This window comes from Microcaecilia unicolor, chromosome 4 (assembly GCF_901765095.1).
Source record: "Microcaecilia unicolor chromosome 4, aMicUni1.1, whole genome shotgun sequence".
Lineage (NCBI taxonomy): Eukaryota > Metazoa > Chordata > Amphibia > Gymnophiona > Siphonopidae > Microcaecilia > Microcaecilia unicolor.
This window is the reverse complement of record NC_044034.1, coordinates 224,918,723-224,940,628: the sequence shown is the minus strand read 5'-3', so window position 1 is coordinate 224,940,628 and position 21,906 is coordinate 224,918,723. Positions and strand designations below refer to the sequence as shown.

Sequence of the window (21,906 nt, the reverse complement as noted above, 5' to 3'; positions counted from 1 at the left end):
CATCTTCTACAAAATTATTCTTTGAAACAGGAGAACCTGTCCCTATAGGGTTCCGAATTCCCAATCTAACCTCTGATACTTGGCTGGAGGTAGAGAGGGGGGAGGAGGCGGTCCACCTGGTGCCTGCTCAGCCTGACCTCCTGTCTGCCTCATGCAAAATGCTCGATACATAGCCAGAATAAATTCTGGTGAAAAATCCACTCCAGGAGCTTTCAGGGCTTGACTACCATCGGTCCAGACATGGAGGCTACTCTGCTCCCAACGCCGAAACTAACAAAGCAGCAGCGTCCACCAAAGACGAGAGCGCTGCCACCTCCTGCACAATCACACTGCCAGCCTCCATCATGTCCCTGTGGGGTTCCAGCATCTTTTTTTTTTTGTTACATTTGTACCTCGCGCTTTCCCACTCATGGCAGGCTCAATGCGGCTTACATGGGGCAATGGAGGGTTAAGTGACTTGCCCAGAGTCCTTGTGACCTGAAATCGCCACCAACCCAGAATCGGCCCCCATGTGGGCAGCAGAATATCTGCAGACTCCCGCCAAGTCTACCCCGCACAGGTTGAACACTTATTACATTTTTAAGAGTTCATCTTGATTACTCATCTACTGCAGCAAAGGGTCTTGGTAGTTGGCAATCTCCCCCGCAGCCACAAGAACTTCAAACTGCCACAAACTGAGGACACAGCCTAATCAGCACTGTAAGGGGAAGGCATGAACCCTTGCACTGTTCTCTTTTTTTTGTTAACTGAAGCAGACTCCACCGGCTCTCAAGGCTGTCTCTCTGCCACTAGGTACAATGGAACAGTAGAGGCACACACCAAGAACTGTCCAAAGGAATGTTGGGTGTGGGGGTGATGACACCCCCAGGGCACAAGAGACTCTCCCACAGGCCTCAGCCCCTGTCCAGAGCATGATTGGCTAGCCCTGAGAGGGAATAAATCAAGATATAGCCAAAGCCTTTACTATACTTTTTTTTTCTCTCAACAGACACTCAAGGAGGCCCAATACCTGACCAGGGCTGCATAGCCTCCACCAACTGCTGGAGAAAGAAAACTGCACAGGTGGACTCAGAAATCAGCTGTGGGGGCCGATTCTGGGTTGGTGGCGATTTCAGGTCACAAGGACTCTGGACAGTTGTCTGCACCTGCTGGTCGGCGTGAACAGCCCATTTGTCTGTGCTAGTCTGGAGGTTCGCTATGGAAATCAGTATTAGAATCTTTACTCTCCTCTGATCACATTCACTTGTCATGATGATGATATATAATGATATATAAGATGCACCTGCAAAAGGCAGAAGACACACTGACCACACACAACATGCACTGATGCTACAACAAAAGAGCACCATCTCTTGCACCTGCCGCTCTAGCTCTCACTGTGAGAATTTTATATTATTATCATCATTTGTATAGCGCTACCAAACCCACGCAGCGCTGAACATCTGACACAGAGACAGTCCCTGCTCAAAAGAGCTTACAATCTAAATAATACAGACAAGACAGATACGGGTGATGAAAAGTAATGGGTGAGAAGGAAGGAAGGGACAAGGTGAGAAGACGACTCTACCAACATACTGAGATCATATTACTGTGATCACTATTCCAGCTAGAATTATAGGTGACATTTGCCAATAGGGAGTGTGTGTTAATATCATCTAATTTCTACTCATTTTATTAACCTGTCTGTATTAGGAGACAGTGTTAGGGACTTATAAATTGTCCTAAAACTTTATTTCTATTTACATTTTTATCTTTGCACTTTACCACAGTAAATAAATATTTCTCTATTTGCTCTGTGTGGTCCACATTGCTTAGCTGTGGATAAAGGAGGGATATTTGGATTTTTGGACCTTTGTTTAGGTGTTTTCCCCTAGATTTAGTGATCTCATTTACACGTCTACCCTACATTCCCCCCCCCCCCCCCCCCCCGAGACAAGTGTCCATAACCATAACAGACGTCCACGGTCACAGAGTCAGGGAAACAGTTCAGATTAAATTAAGAACCAAGAGTTAATGAAGATCTGAGACAGGATCCCACATACTATAGTATGCAAAGGAAGGCTTGTAATTTACCACTGATGAGTGCTGGTGTCTGCCTCTTCCCTTTCCTGAGAGCAGCATTTCCGATAATCTGTTCATCCTGGCTGTCCTCGTCATCCATTGCTCGGCATTGGAAAACAGGTCACTGGAAGAAACAAGAATCATGTGAGAGCCATACCTTGCATCACTGAGAAACAAGAACTGCACGAGAACCCCCTTCTATTATTTTTTTTTTATGAAAAACAAAAAGAAAACAACTACTTCTTAAACCACAACAGTTTTTTTTTTTGTTTTGTTTTATTCTGTCTATAAGTCTAACTGAAAAATGTTGGTTTTGCTCTGGGAACTGCACTGAATAAGGGCACTACATATATTGCTCCTGGGGGTACTCTGCACACCATATCTGAAAATTCTTCTACACTGTTTATCTGTAGTGTTTTCACACAGAATTTCCCCATCATAAAGCCTGAAAGTCCCTCCTTCCATTTCTCTCCTCAACCTCCAGAGTTCCATTTCTCACTCCAACTGTAGTTCTCTCTCCCTCAGCAAGACGTAATTCTGTCCCCAATATCTTCTTCCATGTGGTGTACGGTTTATATTAGGTTTTTACTACACTGTCTTTTGCAAAACACATCAATGCAGCTTACAATTCAAAAGCACCAAAATAGGAAATAGAACTCCATTGTCAAAAGAACAGAGGGGACTGATACAGATAGAATATAAATTTATTTATTTAGATTTTGCTCACACCTTTTTCAGTAGTAGCTCAAGGTGAGTTACATTCAGGTACACTGGATATTTCTCTGTCCCAGGAGGGCTCACAATCTAAGTTTGTACCTGAGGGTTAAGTGACTTGCCCAAGATCACAAGGAGCAGCAGTGGGATTTGAACCGGCCACCTCTGGATTTCAAGACTGGTGCTCTAACCACTAGGCCACTCCTCCACTCCATGAAGAATGAGGTCGAAAGGCAAGTGAATTATACTGTACGGGCAGGTGAACCGAAGGGATACAGATAGAGGACAACAAATCTCTTTCGTGCATAATCATTATGGATATTCATGCAATGACCAAACTCTCATTATCCTTCCCTCCCAGGCACACTTCCCCCCCCCCCACCTCTCATTCTCCTCTCCCAAGCTATCACTGTCTCTCTCACCCACACTCCTCATGGTATACCCTCAAGCTTGATCTCCCTCTACAGTAGTGGCATACTCCCATTCCCATGGTACACCCTAAGCTTTCTCTGCCCTCTCCTAAAAACCACAAAGGCATACTCTTAGCTTATACTGCTCTCTCCCCCCTCCCAAAACACATTCACTTTGCTCTGCTACCACTCCCTCCCTCTTCATGACACTCACATTGTTCTGTCCCCTCTTACACCTGACCTACTGCACGCACATCTTCTTCTACACCCCCTCCCCCATCCCACTAGCACGTTCATCATTCATCTTTATTTACCTCCCCTTCCTCATACCATCCTCACCGATGGAATATTCACCTTTTCTGCCCACCCCTTTCCCATGGCATATTCACCTTTCTCTGCTTCCCTCCTCCCCCCACCACCATCCTCATGGCACATTCACCTTTGTCTGCCTCCCTCCCCCCCCCAACTGTACACCCAGAGCAGATGACACTGGCTTTCCTCTTTCCTTATAAAGATCGCGCAGCAGAAGAAGAAGTGGACCACTGCACAATCCCCATGGTTTCACATAAACAGTCTGGTCTAAGCCAGGAGGCGGAGGAGGAAATGACCTGATGTGCAGTGGCTCACTTCCTCTTCCTCCTGCTGTGCGTTCCCTGCAGACTGGGGAGACATCAGAAGGCAGCGGTTTTATAGAATTTTGTACAGTAAGTGCAAAATTCAGCGCTGTGCAGTTCCACAGAATTTCCCCATATTAAAGGACCAACCAAAACTTGGGCCTGTTCTGCCAGCAGGCCTGCCTGGCGTGCCACGTCAAAAGACCCTTTGAGTGGACCAAGGGGACTAAGGGGCCAGAGACCCAACTTCAGATTTCATTTTGCTAATTTAGCAGCCTTGATTCCACCATTAGGTTTCTTTTTTTTTCTTTTCTGAAGGGCAGAAAATGATGGGGAAACAGAAATTGAATATTCTCATATTGAGTGCGCTTTTTTTACCTGCTAGTTGGGGGGGGGGGGGGGTGGTAATTAATTCTAATATTGACTCTGAATCTGATAGAAATTTAGATGTCTAGTTTCATCGAGACTATAGGTGAAGGAGTAGCCTAGTGGTTAGTACAGCGGACTTTGATCCTGGGGAACTGGGTTCGATTCCCACTGCAGCTCCTTGTGACTTAAGTCACTTAACCCTCCATTGCCCCAGGTACAAAATAAGTACCCGTATATATGTAAACCACTTTGAATGTAGTTGCAAAATACCACCGAAAGGCGGTATATCAAGTCCTATTTCCCTTTAAGGGTCTTTTGACTAATGATAATAGTTCTAAGAATTTAACTGCTTTCCAAATATAAGCAAAACAAATTTATTCAATTATTCATCTTTAAATCAAGTGCATAATACTAGTAAACCATACTGTCATTCACTTACTCTCTCATACCAGTACACAAAGGTGCTTGCTGAAAAAGACAAAAACATGCATAATGACCTAATACACATGCAAAACTACCTCTGAATAAACTCTGCATTTACTGCTTAATGCTTGAAAGTTCTAAACAACGCCTCAAGGCAGTCCTCTTTAATCCTGTTGTAAATATCTCTCCACCAGAAAAAATGAATTTACATATCCTGTAGATTCACACTTATCTTCCACAGCATTTTCACTCATTGATACTTTGATTAAACACGGGTAGCTGCTGACGTCATCAACCACATTCCGAGCATGCCCAGAAACATACTCGGAATGTGGGAGCATAGCCGTGTCTCCTGCTTCCATAACGGGTGTCTAAGCTGGCGTACGCCACAATGAGATCAAGCCCCTGAGGACGCCATCTGGCGAAACGCGTTGGGCATTAGATCTGGGTTTAAGATCTTGCGAGCAGCAGGTGGAGACAAGCAAGGTGATTTCCCCGAGAGGGCAAGAATACAGAGTTCACAGAGTAAGCTGAGAAGCATTTGGAGAGTGTTTCTTGTTGCCTCTGGGCATTGGTTGATGACGTCAGCAGCTACCAGTGTTTAATCAAAGTATCAAGGAGTGAAAATGCTGTGGAAGGTAAGTGTGAATCAACAGGATATGTAAATTCATTTTTTCTAGTGGAGAGACATTTACAACAGTCTTTTCAGCGATTGGAGAGACATTTACAACAGACTGTTTTTTCAACGACCTTTATAAATCTGCACGAACTTGTAAAAAGGATTAGAGGACTGCCTTGTTTAGAACTTTCAAGCATTAAGCAGTAAATGCAAAGTTTATTCAGAGGTAGTTTTGCATGTGTATTAGGTCATTATGCATGTTTTTGTCTTTTTCAGCAAGCACCGTTGTGTACTGGTATAGAGAGTAGTATGAGAGAGTGAGTGAATGATAGTATGGTTACTAGTATTATGCACTTGATTGAAAGATGAATAATTGAATAAATTTGTTTTGCTTATATTTGGAAAGCAGTTGTTAAATTCTTAGAACTGTTATCATTAGTCAAAAGAATATTAATTTCCCTTTAAGAGAAGATATAATGCAGAATTGTACCGTCACAGACTAAGAGCAGTTTGAAATAAGTCTCAATTTTTTAAGTCACTGAAAGGGAGTTTACCTCACCTAGGCAACAGAGGGATTAATCTGATCCTGTCTTTCAACTGTTGGAAAAATTGCAGTAGTTATAGGTAAGGGCATACATAGAAAAGCTATAGCTAGTGTCCCAAAGGATAGGGTAAGATGTTTAATACCAGTTGTAACACAACAATCTACTTGTGAGGCTAATAATTATTTTTACCAGTCCCTGTGTGGTATACTATTATTAGATTAGTAGTGAATATTTTATTGTGGCTAAGCAGATTGGATCCTCCTCTTGACAAAAACGTGGCTGAAAGATACAGATGTCATAATTACTAACCAACTTTGCCCTTATGGTTATGCTATCAAACAGTGAAAAGAGTAAATAAAACAGGTGGAGGTGTTACGGTTATCTACGCTAACTCTTAGAAATAGAAGTGGTTGAAACAGTAATGAAAAATGTACTAGAAGATATGCATTTTAAGAGTCCCTTCTGATGGCTCTATAGTAGAATACTTCTCATCTATAGAGCCCCCTAGTGGATGGGACAAATCAGTTATTGACTCCCAGTCTTTACTGCTGCAATTTACCTCTCAAAAATATCGTTTTGATAGTTGGTGATTTTAACATTCATTTTGAGCAACAAGAGGATAAGAGAGTCAGATCTTTTTAGGAGAGCTAAACCTCAAACTCTGGAATAGGGGTACAAATCATGAAGGAGGGCATACATTAGACACCACATCATCATCAATAGAAGATTTTCAGTATACACATAGATCATTGGACAGTCCATAAATGTTTATGCCTGATCACTCACTTCATGAGTTTATACCATACCTACAAGTTAATTCCTTGCATACCAAAGATAGGCCTTTAATATGCTCTCGAGGTAAAATAAAACCATCTCAATTCTGGCCAGAGGTGAACAAATTCTTCAACTGCCCAATCCTATTAACACCAGATACAATGAAATGAGTCTTTCCATTGTGCTTTGGAAGTAGTTGCCCCTATTCGTCAATTGCCTCAACCTCGACCAGTTATAGATCCATGGCATACTGAAGAGCTTAAGCAGAGGAAAAGGGAGTGCATGAAATTGGAAAGGATCTCGCATACTGGACAGCTGAGACGAAGCAGTTATGGAGAAATCAGATTTCCATTTTTAAAGCTGAGATTCAATCTCAGAAAAAGAACTATTTTTGTAGCAAAGTAATAGAGAACAGTTTTTCCTCAAAGGAGTTATTTAGGATTGTCAAACTCCAGATAGAAATCTTTTAGAGCTCAGATCTTCTCCCAGATGATTTTGTAATTTATTTCCAGAGTAAGATTCAGAAGATCTATAGTGAATTAAATAAAGGCAGTCTTTGCTATCATTTGGAGTAGGGCAGCTAAAACTATTAGGGGCCTCACAGTCAGATGGCATACCTGGTTGAACAGAGTTTGACTGAAAAATTGTGCAGTTTGGACCCTTGTCCTGCTTATGTCCTGAAAAATCTTCCCATACATTTTATTTCTATTCTTACCATATTAGTTAATTTGTTTTTAAAAGAAGGGAAAATGTCTATTCAGTTGGAAAATATTATTTTAACACCCTTATTGAAGGGAGCAAAGTTAGATCCTGACCTCTGCTCTAATTATAGGCCTGAGGCCAACATTCCATTTGTGGCCAAGGTGGTGGAGGCAGTGGTGGAGATGCAGCTGTAGGATTACCTTTCACAATATCAAATACTGGAAAACGGACATCTAGCTTTTGCCCTAGTTTCAGTACTGAGACAGTGCTTTTGGCACTGATGACAGAATTGCGAAGTAATCTGGATAAAGGAAGGCCAACAATGGTTATGCAATTGATCTGTCGGCGGCCTTTGATCTGGTCAATCACAAAACTCTTTTAGAAAGATTGGCCCAGACAGGCGTACCAGGGGCTGTTCTTAATTTTCTGGATTCTTAAAATATCGCACTTTACAGGTTACACAGAAGGGAGTTTTGTCAGAGGCGTGGAGGATGGATCGGGGAGAACCACAGGGCTCTCCATTGTCCCCTATTCTTTTTAACGTTACTTAAGCAAATTACATCAGTTATTAAGTACACTTAAGATCATCTATTTCTCCTACGCTGATGACATCACTTTGCTATTTCCACGGGTATTAAGATATTCAGGAGACAGTAGATCAAATAAGTTTTTTGATTGAATTTCTGGTTGGATGTTGACAAAAGATTTGAAATTCTACTCTAATAAAACAAATATTTCATGGGTGGGAAGTAAAGAAATGACAGCTCAATGCCCCAACATAAAATTGGCAACAGTCGATATTACTCTTCAATATGATATTAAAATTTTAGGTGTAACTTTAGATTTTGCTTTGACTTTGGAGAAGCATATCAATGAGACTATACAAAAGGCATTAAGCTCAAGCCTCTTTGCAGATTAAAACCACTCTTGGACTCATCTCATCTTAGAACAGTACTGCAGGTAATGATAACAATCCAGTTGGATTACTGCAATGTTGTTTTACTCAGTCTACCAGATTCACAAATCCAGTGTCTGCAGTGTGTGCAAACACAGATGCTAAGACGATTCTTGCAGGTATGTTATGTTGTTATAGAGGGCTTATTGTCCGAAAATACCATGTTAATTCATTGTGGATCACGAATCCAAAGCACTAAGACATAACCTCAAAAAGTACATACTATCACTAATAAAAAATACGCATAATCTAAATAATAACTATAAATCACAAAACAATTATCCCAAATATTCATAAAACAAAAACATTTTAAGCATACTACAAAATAGTAGTTTGTTGTCACGCCACTCCATATTTGATCAGATTACACTGGTTGCCAATTCAGGCAAGAATTTATTTCAAACTTTTTTTGTTGTTTTTAAAATTTTATATGGAATGGAGTCAAAGTATTTACAAAATCATATTTCTCCTTATTCAGCGGCTAGAACATTATATTCTAAGCAAGAAGTCAGATTGACAGTTCCCTCCATGGCAGAATGCCACAAGGCTATTACTAGGCATAGATCTTTTTTTTTTTTTTTTGTTACATTTGTACCCCGCACTTTCCCACTCATGGCAGGCTCAATGCGGCTTACATGGGGCAATGGAGGGTTAAGTGACTTGCCCAGAGTCACAAGGAGCTGCCTGTGCCTGAAGTGGGAATCGAACTCAGTTCCTCAGGACCAAAGTCCACCACCCTAACCACTAGGCCACTATCCGGTGCCATCGGGGATCCCATGGCAGTTCTCTTTACCTGAAGGAAAAACCGGTCTTGAAAGTAGAAGAAGTTTTTGTTTAAGGCTATGGTTGCTCACATTAAAATAAAGCAATTAGGAATGCATCTGAATGCAGTCTCCTTTTTAACATTTCTTCTATGACAAGGAGTGCTTCCAATTGCGATACATTTGTATACAATGAGTCAATAATTCATAGTAACCAAGATTGTATCCTCCAAATCACTATCAAAACCTTCAAGCAGCCGTTATCATGTATGAAGAATCTTGAATACAAGATGCTATCTGTGGAAAAAAGGGGGCACAGGAAGAGACAGACAAACTTTGACAGTGGCTCAAGAATGGATTCACTGCCAGAAATAATGGGACATCCAGGAGGATGTGCTGTAGGTCTGTGTATTTTCGGAACTACCGGATTCCTTACAGTCAACAAAATCCTTCTTGTGGGTGGTAATATATCCTGCATCTAGTACTATCTTGAGTAGCTGTCCATTCTCAGTCTGTAATCTCATTGTCCAGTCTTGATCCAATCTGATGTAATAACGGACGTCAAAAAACTGGCATTCTACCTCTGAAATGTAATCAGCATGATGCATAATAATTCCACCGCCCTTATCGGCAGGCTTGATGACCACCTCACGATTACAGGAGAGAGTATCAAGTGCTCCCTTTTCTTCCTTTGTCAAGTTGTAATAGCATTTCTGTCGATTATTTTTCTCTCGATGTTCTATTTCTTGCATAATGCATCTGTTGAATACCTTGAGCATTATTAGGTTAAGCGGAATAAAAACATTAATATTAGATTAGATATACATACATGTAAAAGCTAAAATAAATGAAACCGTCAAAAGTATTATTCACATTCTACTTCATCTTCAATACCTTTCATTGTTTTTTTTTATATTGCTCTCCGGTGAGTATTTTGTGTTTACTGCAAACCAATACAAAAGGGGAGAAAAGTACAAAAATAACAGTGTAAACTATTATTTTGGTGGATAGAGGTATGACACACCGCTTAGTCTTTTCCTATGTTGTCAAGAAACTAGAACTGTACTCTGCTTTATAGCAGCTGATGACTAGAATTTTGGGGGGGGTTAAAGTGCTTTAACGGACAAGAAAGGCTCCTACTAATTTAAGATCCATACCCCATCTCATCTGAAAAAGAGGCATTTAGACAAGGAACAGCCATATTTGTTTAAATAAATTAATTCATTAAATAAAGCGAAGTTACTCACCTGTAGCAGATGTTCTCCAAGGACAGCAGGACACATTGCCACATATGAGCTATGACATCCGATGGTGCCCGGCACATATGCCACCCAGCATTGTGAAGCTTTTGGTACCACCGCACCACACACGCACAGGTGCTTTCCCACCCAACGTGAGCATGTTGGTCATCAGTATCATTAAAAAGCTTAAGGAACACAACTCCTAGGGGAAGAGAGAGATATGTGACAATGTGTGTGTCCTGCTGTCCTCAGAGAACACCTACAGGTGAGTAACTTTGCTTTCTCCGAGGACAAGTAGAACATCATTTCCCACATACAAGAATCTCTAGATACCAGGCTCACTTAAAACAAAGAACTAAGAATAGGGACTTACCAACCAGGAACCAATTAATTAACAACATATATACAATCCTGTTACGTGGGTGCAGACTGGATCATAATAAAAATGGGCCTAGGAGGGTGGAGTTAGATTCTAAACTCAAAAAAAAAGTCTGCAGAACTGTCTATCACGTCAGGAATCCTGCTCAAGGCATTAATGAGATATGAATGTGTGGACAGAAGACCACACTGCAGCTTCAAGTGGGCTACAGTAAAGGAGATGCAATCTGCCAGCCAATTAGACAAGGAGTTTACAGAGATGGCTTCTCCCATCCTGTTTGAGTCAAAAGAAACAAAAAGCTGGGTGCACTGTCTATGGGCTTTAGTCTGCTCCAGATAGAAGGCTAAGGCTTGTTTGCAAGTCAAGGTGTGCAATGCACTTTCAACAGGATGGGCATGAGATTTTGGGGAAAATGTTGGCAGAACAACTGACTGATTAAGGTGGAAATTTTGACACCACTTCCAGAAGGAACTTAGGATGCATGCGAAGAACCACTCTGTTATGATGGAACTTGGTGTAAGGTAGATCAGCTACAAATGTGCTGAAGTGACCTACACCAGAAACAAAAAAAACTCCAGGTCAAGAACTTCAGGGGGCAAGTTTCTAGAGGCTCAAAAGGTGCTTTCATCATCTAGATAAGGACAATGTTGAGGTCCCATGACACAGTGGGAGGTTTGACTGGGGGTTTCATGAGAAGCAAACCTATCAAGAATCAAACAATTAGAGGCTGATAGTAAGCACCAATTGCATTATGGTGAACCCTTACAGAGTTGGTCTTACAGCCAGACTCAGAAAGATGTAGAAAGTATTCAAGTAGTTTTTGTGTAAGGCAAGAAAAAGGATCTATGGCCTTGCCTTCACAACTGATGGCAAACCTCTTCCACTTGAAACTGTACGACTTCTTAGTAGAATCTTTCCTGGAAACAAGCAGAATCATGGAGACACTCTCATACAGTTGGAGGGATGTTCTACGCTCTCAACATCCAAGCCATGAGGGCTAGGAACTGAAGGTTGGAAGCTAGAGTCCACTGAGCTTCTCTCAAATGGAGATGTGTCATGATGTGACATGCACTATTGAGACCATATAGACCAACAACCTCAACACCTGCCAAGCTGGGACCTGCTGGGCAATGGCTATTAATGCCTCCACCCTGACATTTGGAAGAAATGCCATAGCTTGAACTATATCTAGCAGGGCTCCAATGAACTCCAATTGCTGTACTGGGATGAGATAGGCCTTTGACTAATTTACAATGAACCCCAGAAGTTCCAACACCGGAAGGTTCTTTGCACTGATTCCTGAGCCCTGTCCGGGGACGTGCTCTCAATCACCTAACTGCTGAAGCAGGGAAATACGTACATCTCCAGCCTGCGTAGACATGCTGCGACTATGGAAAGGCATTTGGTGAAAACTTGAGGCGCGGACACAAGGCCAAAGGGCAGTACACAATACTGGTAGTGATGTTTCCCTACTCGGAATCTTAAGTACTTCCTGTAACATGGATATATCTGTATATGGGTGTGAGCATCCTTTAAGTCCAATCTTAAAGCCAATCTTTTTTGAATTATGGGAAGCAGGGGGCCAGGTAAACCATCTTGAACTTTCTTTGACCAGATAATTGTTCAGGACCCTTAGGTTTAGGATGTGACAAAATACCCTATGATTTCGGGCACAAGGGAAATACTTGGAATAGAATCCCTTCCCCTGATGGTACAGGCTCCATGGCAAAGGCCTGTAGAAAGGAAGAGTTTCTCCTCTGCGAGCACAGCCTAGTGGTAAGAGCTGAACTGTGACGCTCAAGGTAGGCAATTTGGAGGAAGATGTTGCTAATTTAAGGAGCAACCACACCGAACTATTTGAAGAACCCACCAGTCCGATATTATAAGGGGCCATTTGAGAGTAGTAGGATCTCATCTGAGCAGCACACAAAAATCTGAGAAGTAGGGGCCAAAGAAGGAATGAGCCGAGGGGGACTTCATGGTGGTCTTTCTTGATGAGATCAGTGACATCAGTGACTTCTACACTTTTTCTTCCAAAAGAGTCATTCCGTGTCAAGTGGACCAATTTTAAAGGTCGTCCCCACCTCACCATCTCAGATTTTGATGAAATTTGGTATATAGTTTCTTTATGATAAAAAACTAAGCTGTGCAAAACTTTAGTTCAAAAGACTAAAAATTGGAGGTTCTAGGGGACCTCAAGTAAAGGGTTGCAAAATGTCGCCTGAGCAAAAATGACATTTTGGGCCAACTTCCAGAAGCTGTAAAACTGGAAGTTTTAGTAGTACAAGGGGGATATTTGGAGAACCTGCACTACTTTTAGGGCTTAATGAACTGGCAAAACCCCATGTTCCTAGTCCTCTTACTTTTTGAATGGTTTAGGCTCAAACTTTGCCAAAAAAACGGCAAAAATCAATTTACAGTGATGTTGAGGCTGCTGTAGTTTCTAAACTAGTTGGCCTTTCAGGTTGATTTTTGGTAGGTGTACTAAATGCACGGCTGTAATGAGGCATTCCAATTTGCAGCACTTTCCTTCAAGTGGTTGAAAAATTATAAGCGTTCAAAGTTGGTATAAAAAGCATTTTTGCCCATTTTGGGCTATCTTTGATGCCCTTGATCTCCAGTGGGACAGCTTCAATATTCTTTCTTTTAGCACCATTAGAAAGAGCAGATTTCCTTCTATCAGAATATGTAGTTTTCAATTTGGAGGCTCTCCATATAAGGATTGCAAAAAAAGTGTTTTTTGGCCAGTATTGTTGAATGATAGATGAAACGGATATAGGGCCCATCAATGTTTCTAATTGCTGTATAAGTCACTCAGTTGCTTTAAGCATGCGTTGGTCCATGGTGGCTATGCCACTACCAATTCAATAGGAAGTGGCAACCTCATCGTCAAGAGGTCACGCCCGATAGCAAGGCAAGTCCAGCCACTTGGCACAGGTTCCCAAGCCTGAAGGTGGGCATCTTACTTGAGGTTCCCAAGCCTCATTTGGTTGTCTTTGCCTAGTTTCTCAAGCCTAATGGGGGTGTCTTAATGGTTCCCAAGTAAAACCTCAGTGCTGAAGTGACAAGAATTTTTCACTGATAAGTTTCACTGCTGTTTCTGGAAATGTATACTGTCATCCAAGTGTGTAGTTGCTGGTACTGGAAGAACTGCTAGAATATACTGTTCAGAAATCCAACAAGAATCTCTTCTGCTAGGCCAATGAAATGATCGTGCAGGCCCGCATGGATGCATAAAGTTGACCAAGGCATCATGTTCTTCAAATGATGTGTCACAGACATTGCCAATCCACCATTTGTTGTCATAAACACAGGCAACATACTGCCCAGGCTGAAGTTGAGACACATTTATGCCAGGTACACTCACTGGGTCATCCGACTGACAAAGTTTGACAACAAATGAGGAGGAATCATTTGACATTCTACTGACTGAAATTTGGTTCAAGTCAATGGGAATAAACTGGTGATTTAGTTCCAGCAACTGTGGAAGCTTTACTGAATCTTTCCTCTTGTGCAGATCTTGAAGATTCAATTTCATCCTTGGAAACAAAAAAGAACTTGATTTTATTTATTTTTTGATCACAAAATTCAAACAAGCCTTGTGCTGTGAGAATTTGGCTATTTTTAGGTCGTTGCAAACTAGCCTGAGCAGCTAGTCGCTTTGTTGTACCACCTATGGCATCACATGGTGACTTGCCATGGCTTGTGCCAAAGAAATTCCACTGTGCACTTATTCCAAATTCTGTTTGATGATAGCACAAGTTGGCAAAGTTTTTGAAGTTCTTGTATTGTGCAGCTGAGCCATCACTAAAGTATGTTACATATTTTATTTCTCCAATTTTGCTTTTCAAGAACGCGATTAATTTTTCCAAGAATGCATGTACAGCAACTGCATCATGCCGCAAGCTGTCACTTATTACGCAAACACTTATGCACTGAATTTCACTTGAAGCATCACGGAAGTACCCAACAAATGGATGCAGTGTAGCTTGACTGTTTTCCCAGTGGAAACCTTGAACAGCATCTTGGACAATAAAGGAGTAGTTTTCAGCAAAGTCCAAGAGAACAACAATTTCACAAGGATTTAGGTTTTCTTTAAGTATTGTGTCTGATGTTTGGAAATGTAATGGTGAATTGACAGGTTTGAAACTTTCAATGCAAGCTCAGATACAAAATCATCAACATACATTTGTTTGGTCTCCAGTGTGGTGCAATCTGTATGAACCCACTGCTTAAACTCGATTGTTTCACCTGGGTCAGCATCAATGAACACTTCTGTCAGGTAATTTTCAAGCACATCTTTACCTGGACATATTTCACACCTGTGAAGCATGCATTCTTTGCATTCCAAATTGCACACAGTTTTAGCCATCAGTGCTTTGTAATCTTCGTTCAGCAGATGGCTTCCAGCAAGCATAAGCTTCACATTTTGATGAATGACACAAACACACACTGAATGCATACCAGATGAGCCAACAGTGACACACCATTTTGGCCTTAGCTCACAAAATTTGGAAAAACCCACTTCTGGCCCATTTCGAGTACGATAAGCAACATACATTTCTTTTAGATTGCTAAGCAGCAAGTGCTTTTGCATTTGAATTTTTTCAGTGCCAGTTCTGACAGAGACAAAATCTTTTTTCCCTAGGCACAGTCTACTGAATTCATCATCTTCAAAAAAGCCAAGAATTTTTTTTTCCGTTTCTTCTGGTAAAACTTTACCTTTCTTCTTGTCTGGTTTTGCCAGAATTCCACAAACTGATTTCAGATTTCTTGCTTTTTTAACCATTCTAGTTGAAACCATGAATTCTGAGGCAGTTCTTTGAATAGACCAGCTGTTTGGTGCTAAAGTTAGTATTTGCAGTTTTTCTGCATGATTTGCTGAAACTTGGACTTTGTTTTTCAACTCGTTTAGCAGGTCATCATAATCAGAACATTTGTCACATTTCTGACTGGTAGAATGTCTAAGCCACCAGCAACTGCAAGATGATGACTCTCAAAGTATTTTGCACTCGCCTGATTTTGCGCTTGGTGTAGCCTCGTACATCACGCTTGCTGACTTTTTTGAACTTTAATGGAGAAAAACCAAGAGATGTCAAACTTGTGTTCAACTTGCCAGAAATGTCACTGTGTTCATCATCTGCTGCTGTTGATGATGATAAAGAATCAGCAGCTCTGTTACTGACGTCTTTTCGACAAGATGGACATAGTTTCTGACCCAGCACAAATATTTTGCTTGTTAAGGCCTTTAGCTGGGCTGCTAGTGTGTCATCCAGCACTCTTAAGCCCCTTTTTGCATTATGACCACCTTTGGAAAATGGGTTACAGCAGGTTCTTTGCAAAATTTCAAACTTTTTCAACAGTAAGGATTCATGATGAAGGCAAATAGTTGATCCAGCATAGAAAAGTTGACCAGAATGCTCTTGTAACAACTTCTGTTGATCAGGCAGAAGCTCTTCAATTAATTTCAAACCTTTATTTTTATTGTATGTCAGTAAATGACACTCTGATGTACTTGAACAGCCAACTGAGCAAAGTGGAAATTCATCTGATCTTTCTGGATCCATTGATGACCATTAGCATCAGTTCAACAAACGCGTTTATTCTTGCAATCAGGTTTTCAATGGGTAAAATTTTACTTCAGTCTAAAGTGATTAATATCTTCATTTGTGGCATTTAATTCAATATAAATGAGCCTGTCGGTGCAGGTGCGAGTTTCTTCAACAAGAAGTATGTATACAATGGTTTCCACCCTATTTTTTAGTTTACTTGAACACAGTTTTATAACATAATATTTAAAGAAAACTTCTTTAGCCAGTTAGACTTGGCCAATTATGATTGGTGAACCCTGTTGCAAGGCAGAATTGTTTGTTTCATTGCCCAATTGTATGCTTCTGGTACCTCCTGGCTCCTGAGTGTCTGTTGCTAGGCTTACTTTGATGCCTACAGTTCACTAAGAGGTCAAACTGTAGCAAGGGTGAAGAAACACCAGCAACAGACACTCAGACGCCTTGCAACAGGGTCCACCAATCATAATTGGCCAAGTCGGTCATCCTAACTGACTGCAGTTTTCTTTAAACCTGTCATGAAACCTGGCCTCATCCTTCCACATCCTAAAAAACATTCCTGTTTTTTAGTTTTCTTGAATACAGTTTTATAACATAATGTGTTCTTTATTTTAAAAAATTGGTGCTTTTTGAAAGAAGAATCACTTTTACTACACTTGTATCAAGGGTGTAGTGAAGAAATCACAGGCTGCTGCCCGCAAACATTTGAGGGCATTTTTGCAATCCTTATATGATGAGACTCCAAAATGAAAACGACATATTCTGATAGAAGGAAATCTGCTCTTTCTAATGGTGCTAAAAGAAAGAATACTGAAGCTGTCCCACTGGAGATCAAGGGCATCAAAGATAGCCCAAAATGGGCAAAAATGCTTTTTATACCAACTTTGAACGCTTATAATTTTTCAACCACTTGAAGGAAAGTGCTGCAAACTGGAATGCCTCATTACAGCCCTGTATTTAGTACACCTACCAAAAATCAACCTGAAAGGCCAACTAGTTTAGAAACTACAGCAGCCTCAACATCGCTGTAAATTGATTTTTGCCGTTTTTTTGGCAACATTTGAGCCTAAATCATTCAAAAAGTAAGAGGACTAGGAACATGGGGTTTTGCCAGTTCATTAAGCCCTAAAAGTAGTGCAGGTTCTCCAAATATCCCCCTTGTACTACTAAAACTTCCAGTTTTACAGCTTCTGGAAGTTGGCCCAAAATGTCATTTTTGCTCAGGCGACATTTTGCAACCCTTTACTTGAGGTCCCCTAGAACCTCCAATTTTTAGTCTTTTGAACTAAAGTTTTGCACAGCTTAGTTTTTTATCATAAAGAAACTATGTACCAAATTTCATCAAAATCTGAGATGGTGAGGTGGGGACCCCTGGTCCACTTGACACGGAATGACTCAAAAGACTGTCACCTCGACAAGAAACATCCACCAGCTTTTCCTGAATGGCTGGTTCTAGGTCTGACACGTAGCCAGGTAATGCCAATACCTAACGTGGAAAGTCTGGATGCCACATCAAAAGCATCATAGTTTGCCCGTGTCTAGTGTTTGACATGCCTTCTGCTTGGCTACTAAAACACAGAGTGCTGCAGCTTTGTACAAAGGTAGTCTGCAAACTCCGCTAGACTGCGCAACAAGTTCCACAAGTAGACGGTCAAATTTATGTATTTTACTATTTATAACCAGCACTAATATTCTAGATGGAGTACAAATACAACAAGCCAAAAAAAATGAGGCAGATTCAAGGAGGATATCAAGAAATGTTTATTGGAAGAACAGCTTAAAAGACGACCCAACATGGCCGCATTTCGGCCCAAAAGGGCCTGCCCTCAGGGGTCTGGTGAATCTCTGATGTTATAGTAGAAATGCTTACCAACAAGATTGTGAATGAGGTTCTTGCTGTTAAAACCTTGCTATATCCTCAGCGGAACAAAAGCTCTGAAAAAGTGGCCGTCCAAACAGCAAGAACAGCTATAATAACCCTCCTTTACACCTCCCTCTACACTTCCAACCCCAACAACAGCTGATTTCTACTACCCAAAGGAATGCTAACCCACCCTGTTAAAATATCCAGGGATACAAAATACAACCCATTCTGTGTGCCCTTGAGGGGAGAAATATGCCTATGAAGCACTGTTATGGTTTTATAAATCTGTGATCAAGCCAACAGTAGTCTGAGGATTAAGTATAGCTCTCCTGTCTTCTACAGCCCTTCCGGCAATAGAAGATGTCTTCTTAGAAGATGTGCTGGTAGCAGGATGTACAGGATCCCCCATGCAAATTTTGCTAGTTGTGGCCAGCATGTTTGCTTGTTTTTCCAAAAAATCAAAATATCGTTGTCTGCATCACTCAAACATATACAACAGTCCAGTTCATTAACAGGCTTCAAAGAAGAAAATGACACAGGGACAAAGTTTGTCCCCATCCCCGCCCCGTCCCTGCAAGATCTGTCCCTGTCCCATTCTCTAATCAGCAGCGTTAATGACCTGGAAATACTGACACTGTGCTTCACCTTCACCTGGTGCACGATACTGGCATTCCTTGGTGCTCATACGGACTATGTTGAATCCTCGTGCATCCATGATGTTGTCTGATGCAGGTCAGTTTGACGGGCAAGGAAAAGGGAAGACATCCTCGATATCAGCATGCCTCCAGTGTCCGATGCAGCTCCACCAACCATGGAGACCAATACTCCGAACTTAGAAGTGCCAAAAAGTCTGTCGCACTCCACCTCTAAACTTTTTTGTATTCTCTTCTGGATTTTGGTACAGAGAAAACAATTAGACGACTTGTGTTCAGGTCCTAGGCACAACAAGCACCAATTGTGAGATAGAAAAAAAAAGAAAAATTAAGAAAAAAAGGGTCACTTGGTGCACGATACTGGGGTCCCTTTGTGCTCATATGGACAATGTTGAATCCTCACACATCCACGATGTCGGGTCTGATGCAGGTCAGTTTGACGGCCTGATGTCAAGGAAAAGAGAAGATATCCTCGATATCGGCATGCCTCCAGTGTCCGATGCAACTACATCAACCATGGGGGACCAATACTCCGAACGTAGAAGCACCAAAAGGTCTCTCGCGCTCCACCTCTCAAATGTTTGGGACTCTCTTCTGGATTTTGGTACAGACAAAACAATTAGAGGCTTTGCGCTAGGCACAGAAAGCACCAATTGTGAGCCTTCAAGAAAAAGAAAAATTAAGAAAAAAATAAAAGAGAACCAGAGCACTGCGAAGGAAGGCACCAAAAACAGAAAATACACACCAAGAAGAGCTGCGCTGAGATGTGACCGCTCTGCTCTGTGGAAAAGAATGCAGGTCCTGCGCACTGACATCCAGAAGGAAGGCACCAGCGCATATGTGCTGCAGTACATTCTGGTATTTCTGAAGCCTTTACAGCTATAAAGGCTTCAGAAATACCAGAATGCTGGGTAGCGTCCAAGCTGGGCTCCACTGGATGATGTCACCCATATGTGGCAAATGATAAGAACATAAGAGTAGCCATACTGTATCAGACGAATGTTCCACCTAGCCCAGTATCCTGTTTTCCAAACAGTGGCCAAGCCAGGTCACAAGTACCTGGCAGAAACTCAAATCATGGCAACACTCCATAATATAAATCCCAGGGCAAGCAGTTGCTTCCCATGTCTGTCTCAATAGCAGACTATGGACTTTTCCTCTAAGAATTTGTATAAACCTTTTTTAAACCCAGATACGCTAACCGCTGTTACCACCTCCTCTGGCAAAGAGTTCCAGAGCTTAACTATTCGTTGATTGACAAAATATTTCCTCCTATTTGTTTTAAATATTTCCGTGTAACTTCTTCGAGTGTCCCCTAGTCTTTGTACTTTTGGAATGAGTAAAAAATCGATTTACTTCTACTCGTTTTACAGGATTTTGTAGACCTCAATCATATCTCTCCTTATCTGTCTCTTTTCCAAGCTGAAGACTCCTAACCTCTTTGGCCTTTCCTCATAAGAGAGGAGTTACACCCCCTTTATCATTTTGGTCGCTCTTCTCTGAACCCTTTCTAATTCTGCTATATCTTTTTTGAGATACGGCGACCAGAATTGAATGCAATACTCAAGGTGCTGATGCACCATGGAAAGATACAAGGACAATATTTATTTATTTCTATCATTTATACCCCACATTTTCCCACCACTGGCAGGCTCAATGTGGCTTACAACATTTAGGAAAGAAACATTAAAAGTACAATAAAGTGAAAGTGATATGGATGGCGTAAAGTTACAGGGGTAAGATAAAGTAATTGAATTCACAAAATCTTTATAGGATTTGTAGTCCAAGAATCACGGACGCAAGACTGGATCGTTAAGATAAGCTTGCCCAAATAAGTAGGTCTTGAGAGACTTCCTAAAAGTCAGATGATCTTGAACCGTTTTTACAGATTTAGGCAATGCATTCCACAAATGAGTGCTGATGTAGGAAAAGGTGGAAGCGTATGTGGTTTTATATTTGAGACCAGAACACGCAGGGTAATGGAGGTTTAAGTATGAACGAGAAGATCTAAGTGAATTCCTTGGTGTCAAGTTGACAAGGGCAGTCATATAAGCTGGAGCTTCTCCGTAGAGGATCTTATGGACTAGGGTGCAAATTTTAAAAGTTATTCGCTCCTGTACAGGAAGCCAGTGTAATTTCTCATGAAGTGGTCTGGAACTTTTGAATTTTGATGCACCGAAGATTAGTCGAATCACTGTGTTCTGGGCAGTTTGTAATTTTTTGAGAAGTAGGTCTCTGCACTCTGCAAATGTGTCATTACAGTAATCGATTCGGCTTAAGACTAGCGATTGGACTAAATTACAAAATACTTCTCTTGGGAAATAAGGCTTTAATCGTTTAAGTTTCCAGAGAGAGAAGAATATTTTCTTGGTGGTTGAGTTGGTATGATCCATCAGTGTTAAGTTTCAGTCAACAATTACTCCTAGTATTCGTAGACTCTCAAGAGATTGGCAGGGTAAGGCTAGGTGCATTTAAGGTAGCAGGTTTGAATCTGTTAAAGGGAAAGGAAAGGATAAGGCAATGAGTTTTTTTCTGTATTAAGTTTTAATTTAAATGAGTTAGCCCAAGTGAGCATGGTGTTGATGCCAAGGCTGATTTCGTTAGTTATTTCAGTGAAATTTGCTCTAAAAGGGATGTAGATAGTGACATCATCTGCATAGATAAATAGGTGAAGACCAAGCTTTGAAAGGGCTGTGGCCAGGGGAATCAGCATTACGTTGAAGAGAGTAGGGGAAAGAGGTGAGCTTTGAGGCACACCACAGCCAGCTTGCCACGGAGGGAATAAACTTGAGTTGGATTTTACTTGGTAGGTTCTGGAGGTTAAAAAACCTTTCAGCCATGCTAGAACATTTCCACCGGCTCCGAAGTAATCGAGGAGTCTTACTAGGATGGTGTGGTCCACCATGTCAAAAGCACTTGACATGTCGAATTGTAGAAGAATGCTTTTCCCTAAAGCTATTTCTTGCTTGAAGTTTGACAGAATTGTGACGAGCACAGTTTCAGTGCTATGATAGGTACGGAATCCCGACTGTGATTCATGTAAAATGGAGAACTTATCCAGATATTCACTGAGTTGTTTTTTCACCATGCTCGCCATTAATTTTACAAATAGAGGAATTGATGCAATTGGGCGATAGTTAGTTAGATCAGTACTACTTTTCTTGGCATCTTTTGGAATAGGGGTAAGTAATATGTTTCCATCGGTTCCAGGGAAGAATCCATTTCCAAGCATGAAGTTTAAATGCTGTGTTAGTT

At 41.2% G+C, this 21,906-nt stretch overlaps 1 protein-coding gene across 1 annotated transcript in view; it reads right to left on the bottom strand.

Moving 5' to 3' along the window:
• The window catches only part of PHRF1 (PHD and ring finger domains 1), a 406,375-nt gene that overhangs the window by 366,869 nt on the left and 17,600 nt on the right, over positions 1 to 21,906 (bottom strand). Inside the window, exon 2 of the mRNA XM_030201288.1 lies at positions 2,074 to 2,185. Coding sequence (XP_030057148.1) covers positions 2,074 to 2,161 — 88 coding nt within the window. The 5' untranslated portion in view covers positions 2,162 to 2,185. The remainder of the gene's footprint in view (positions 1 to 2,073; positions 2,186 to 21,906) is intronic.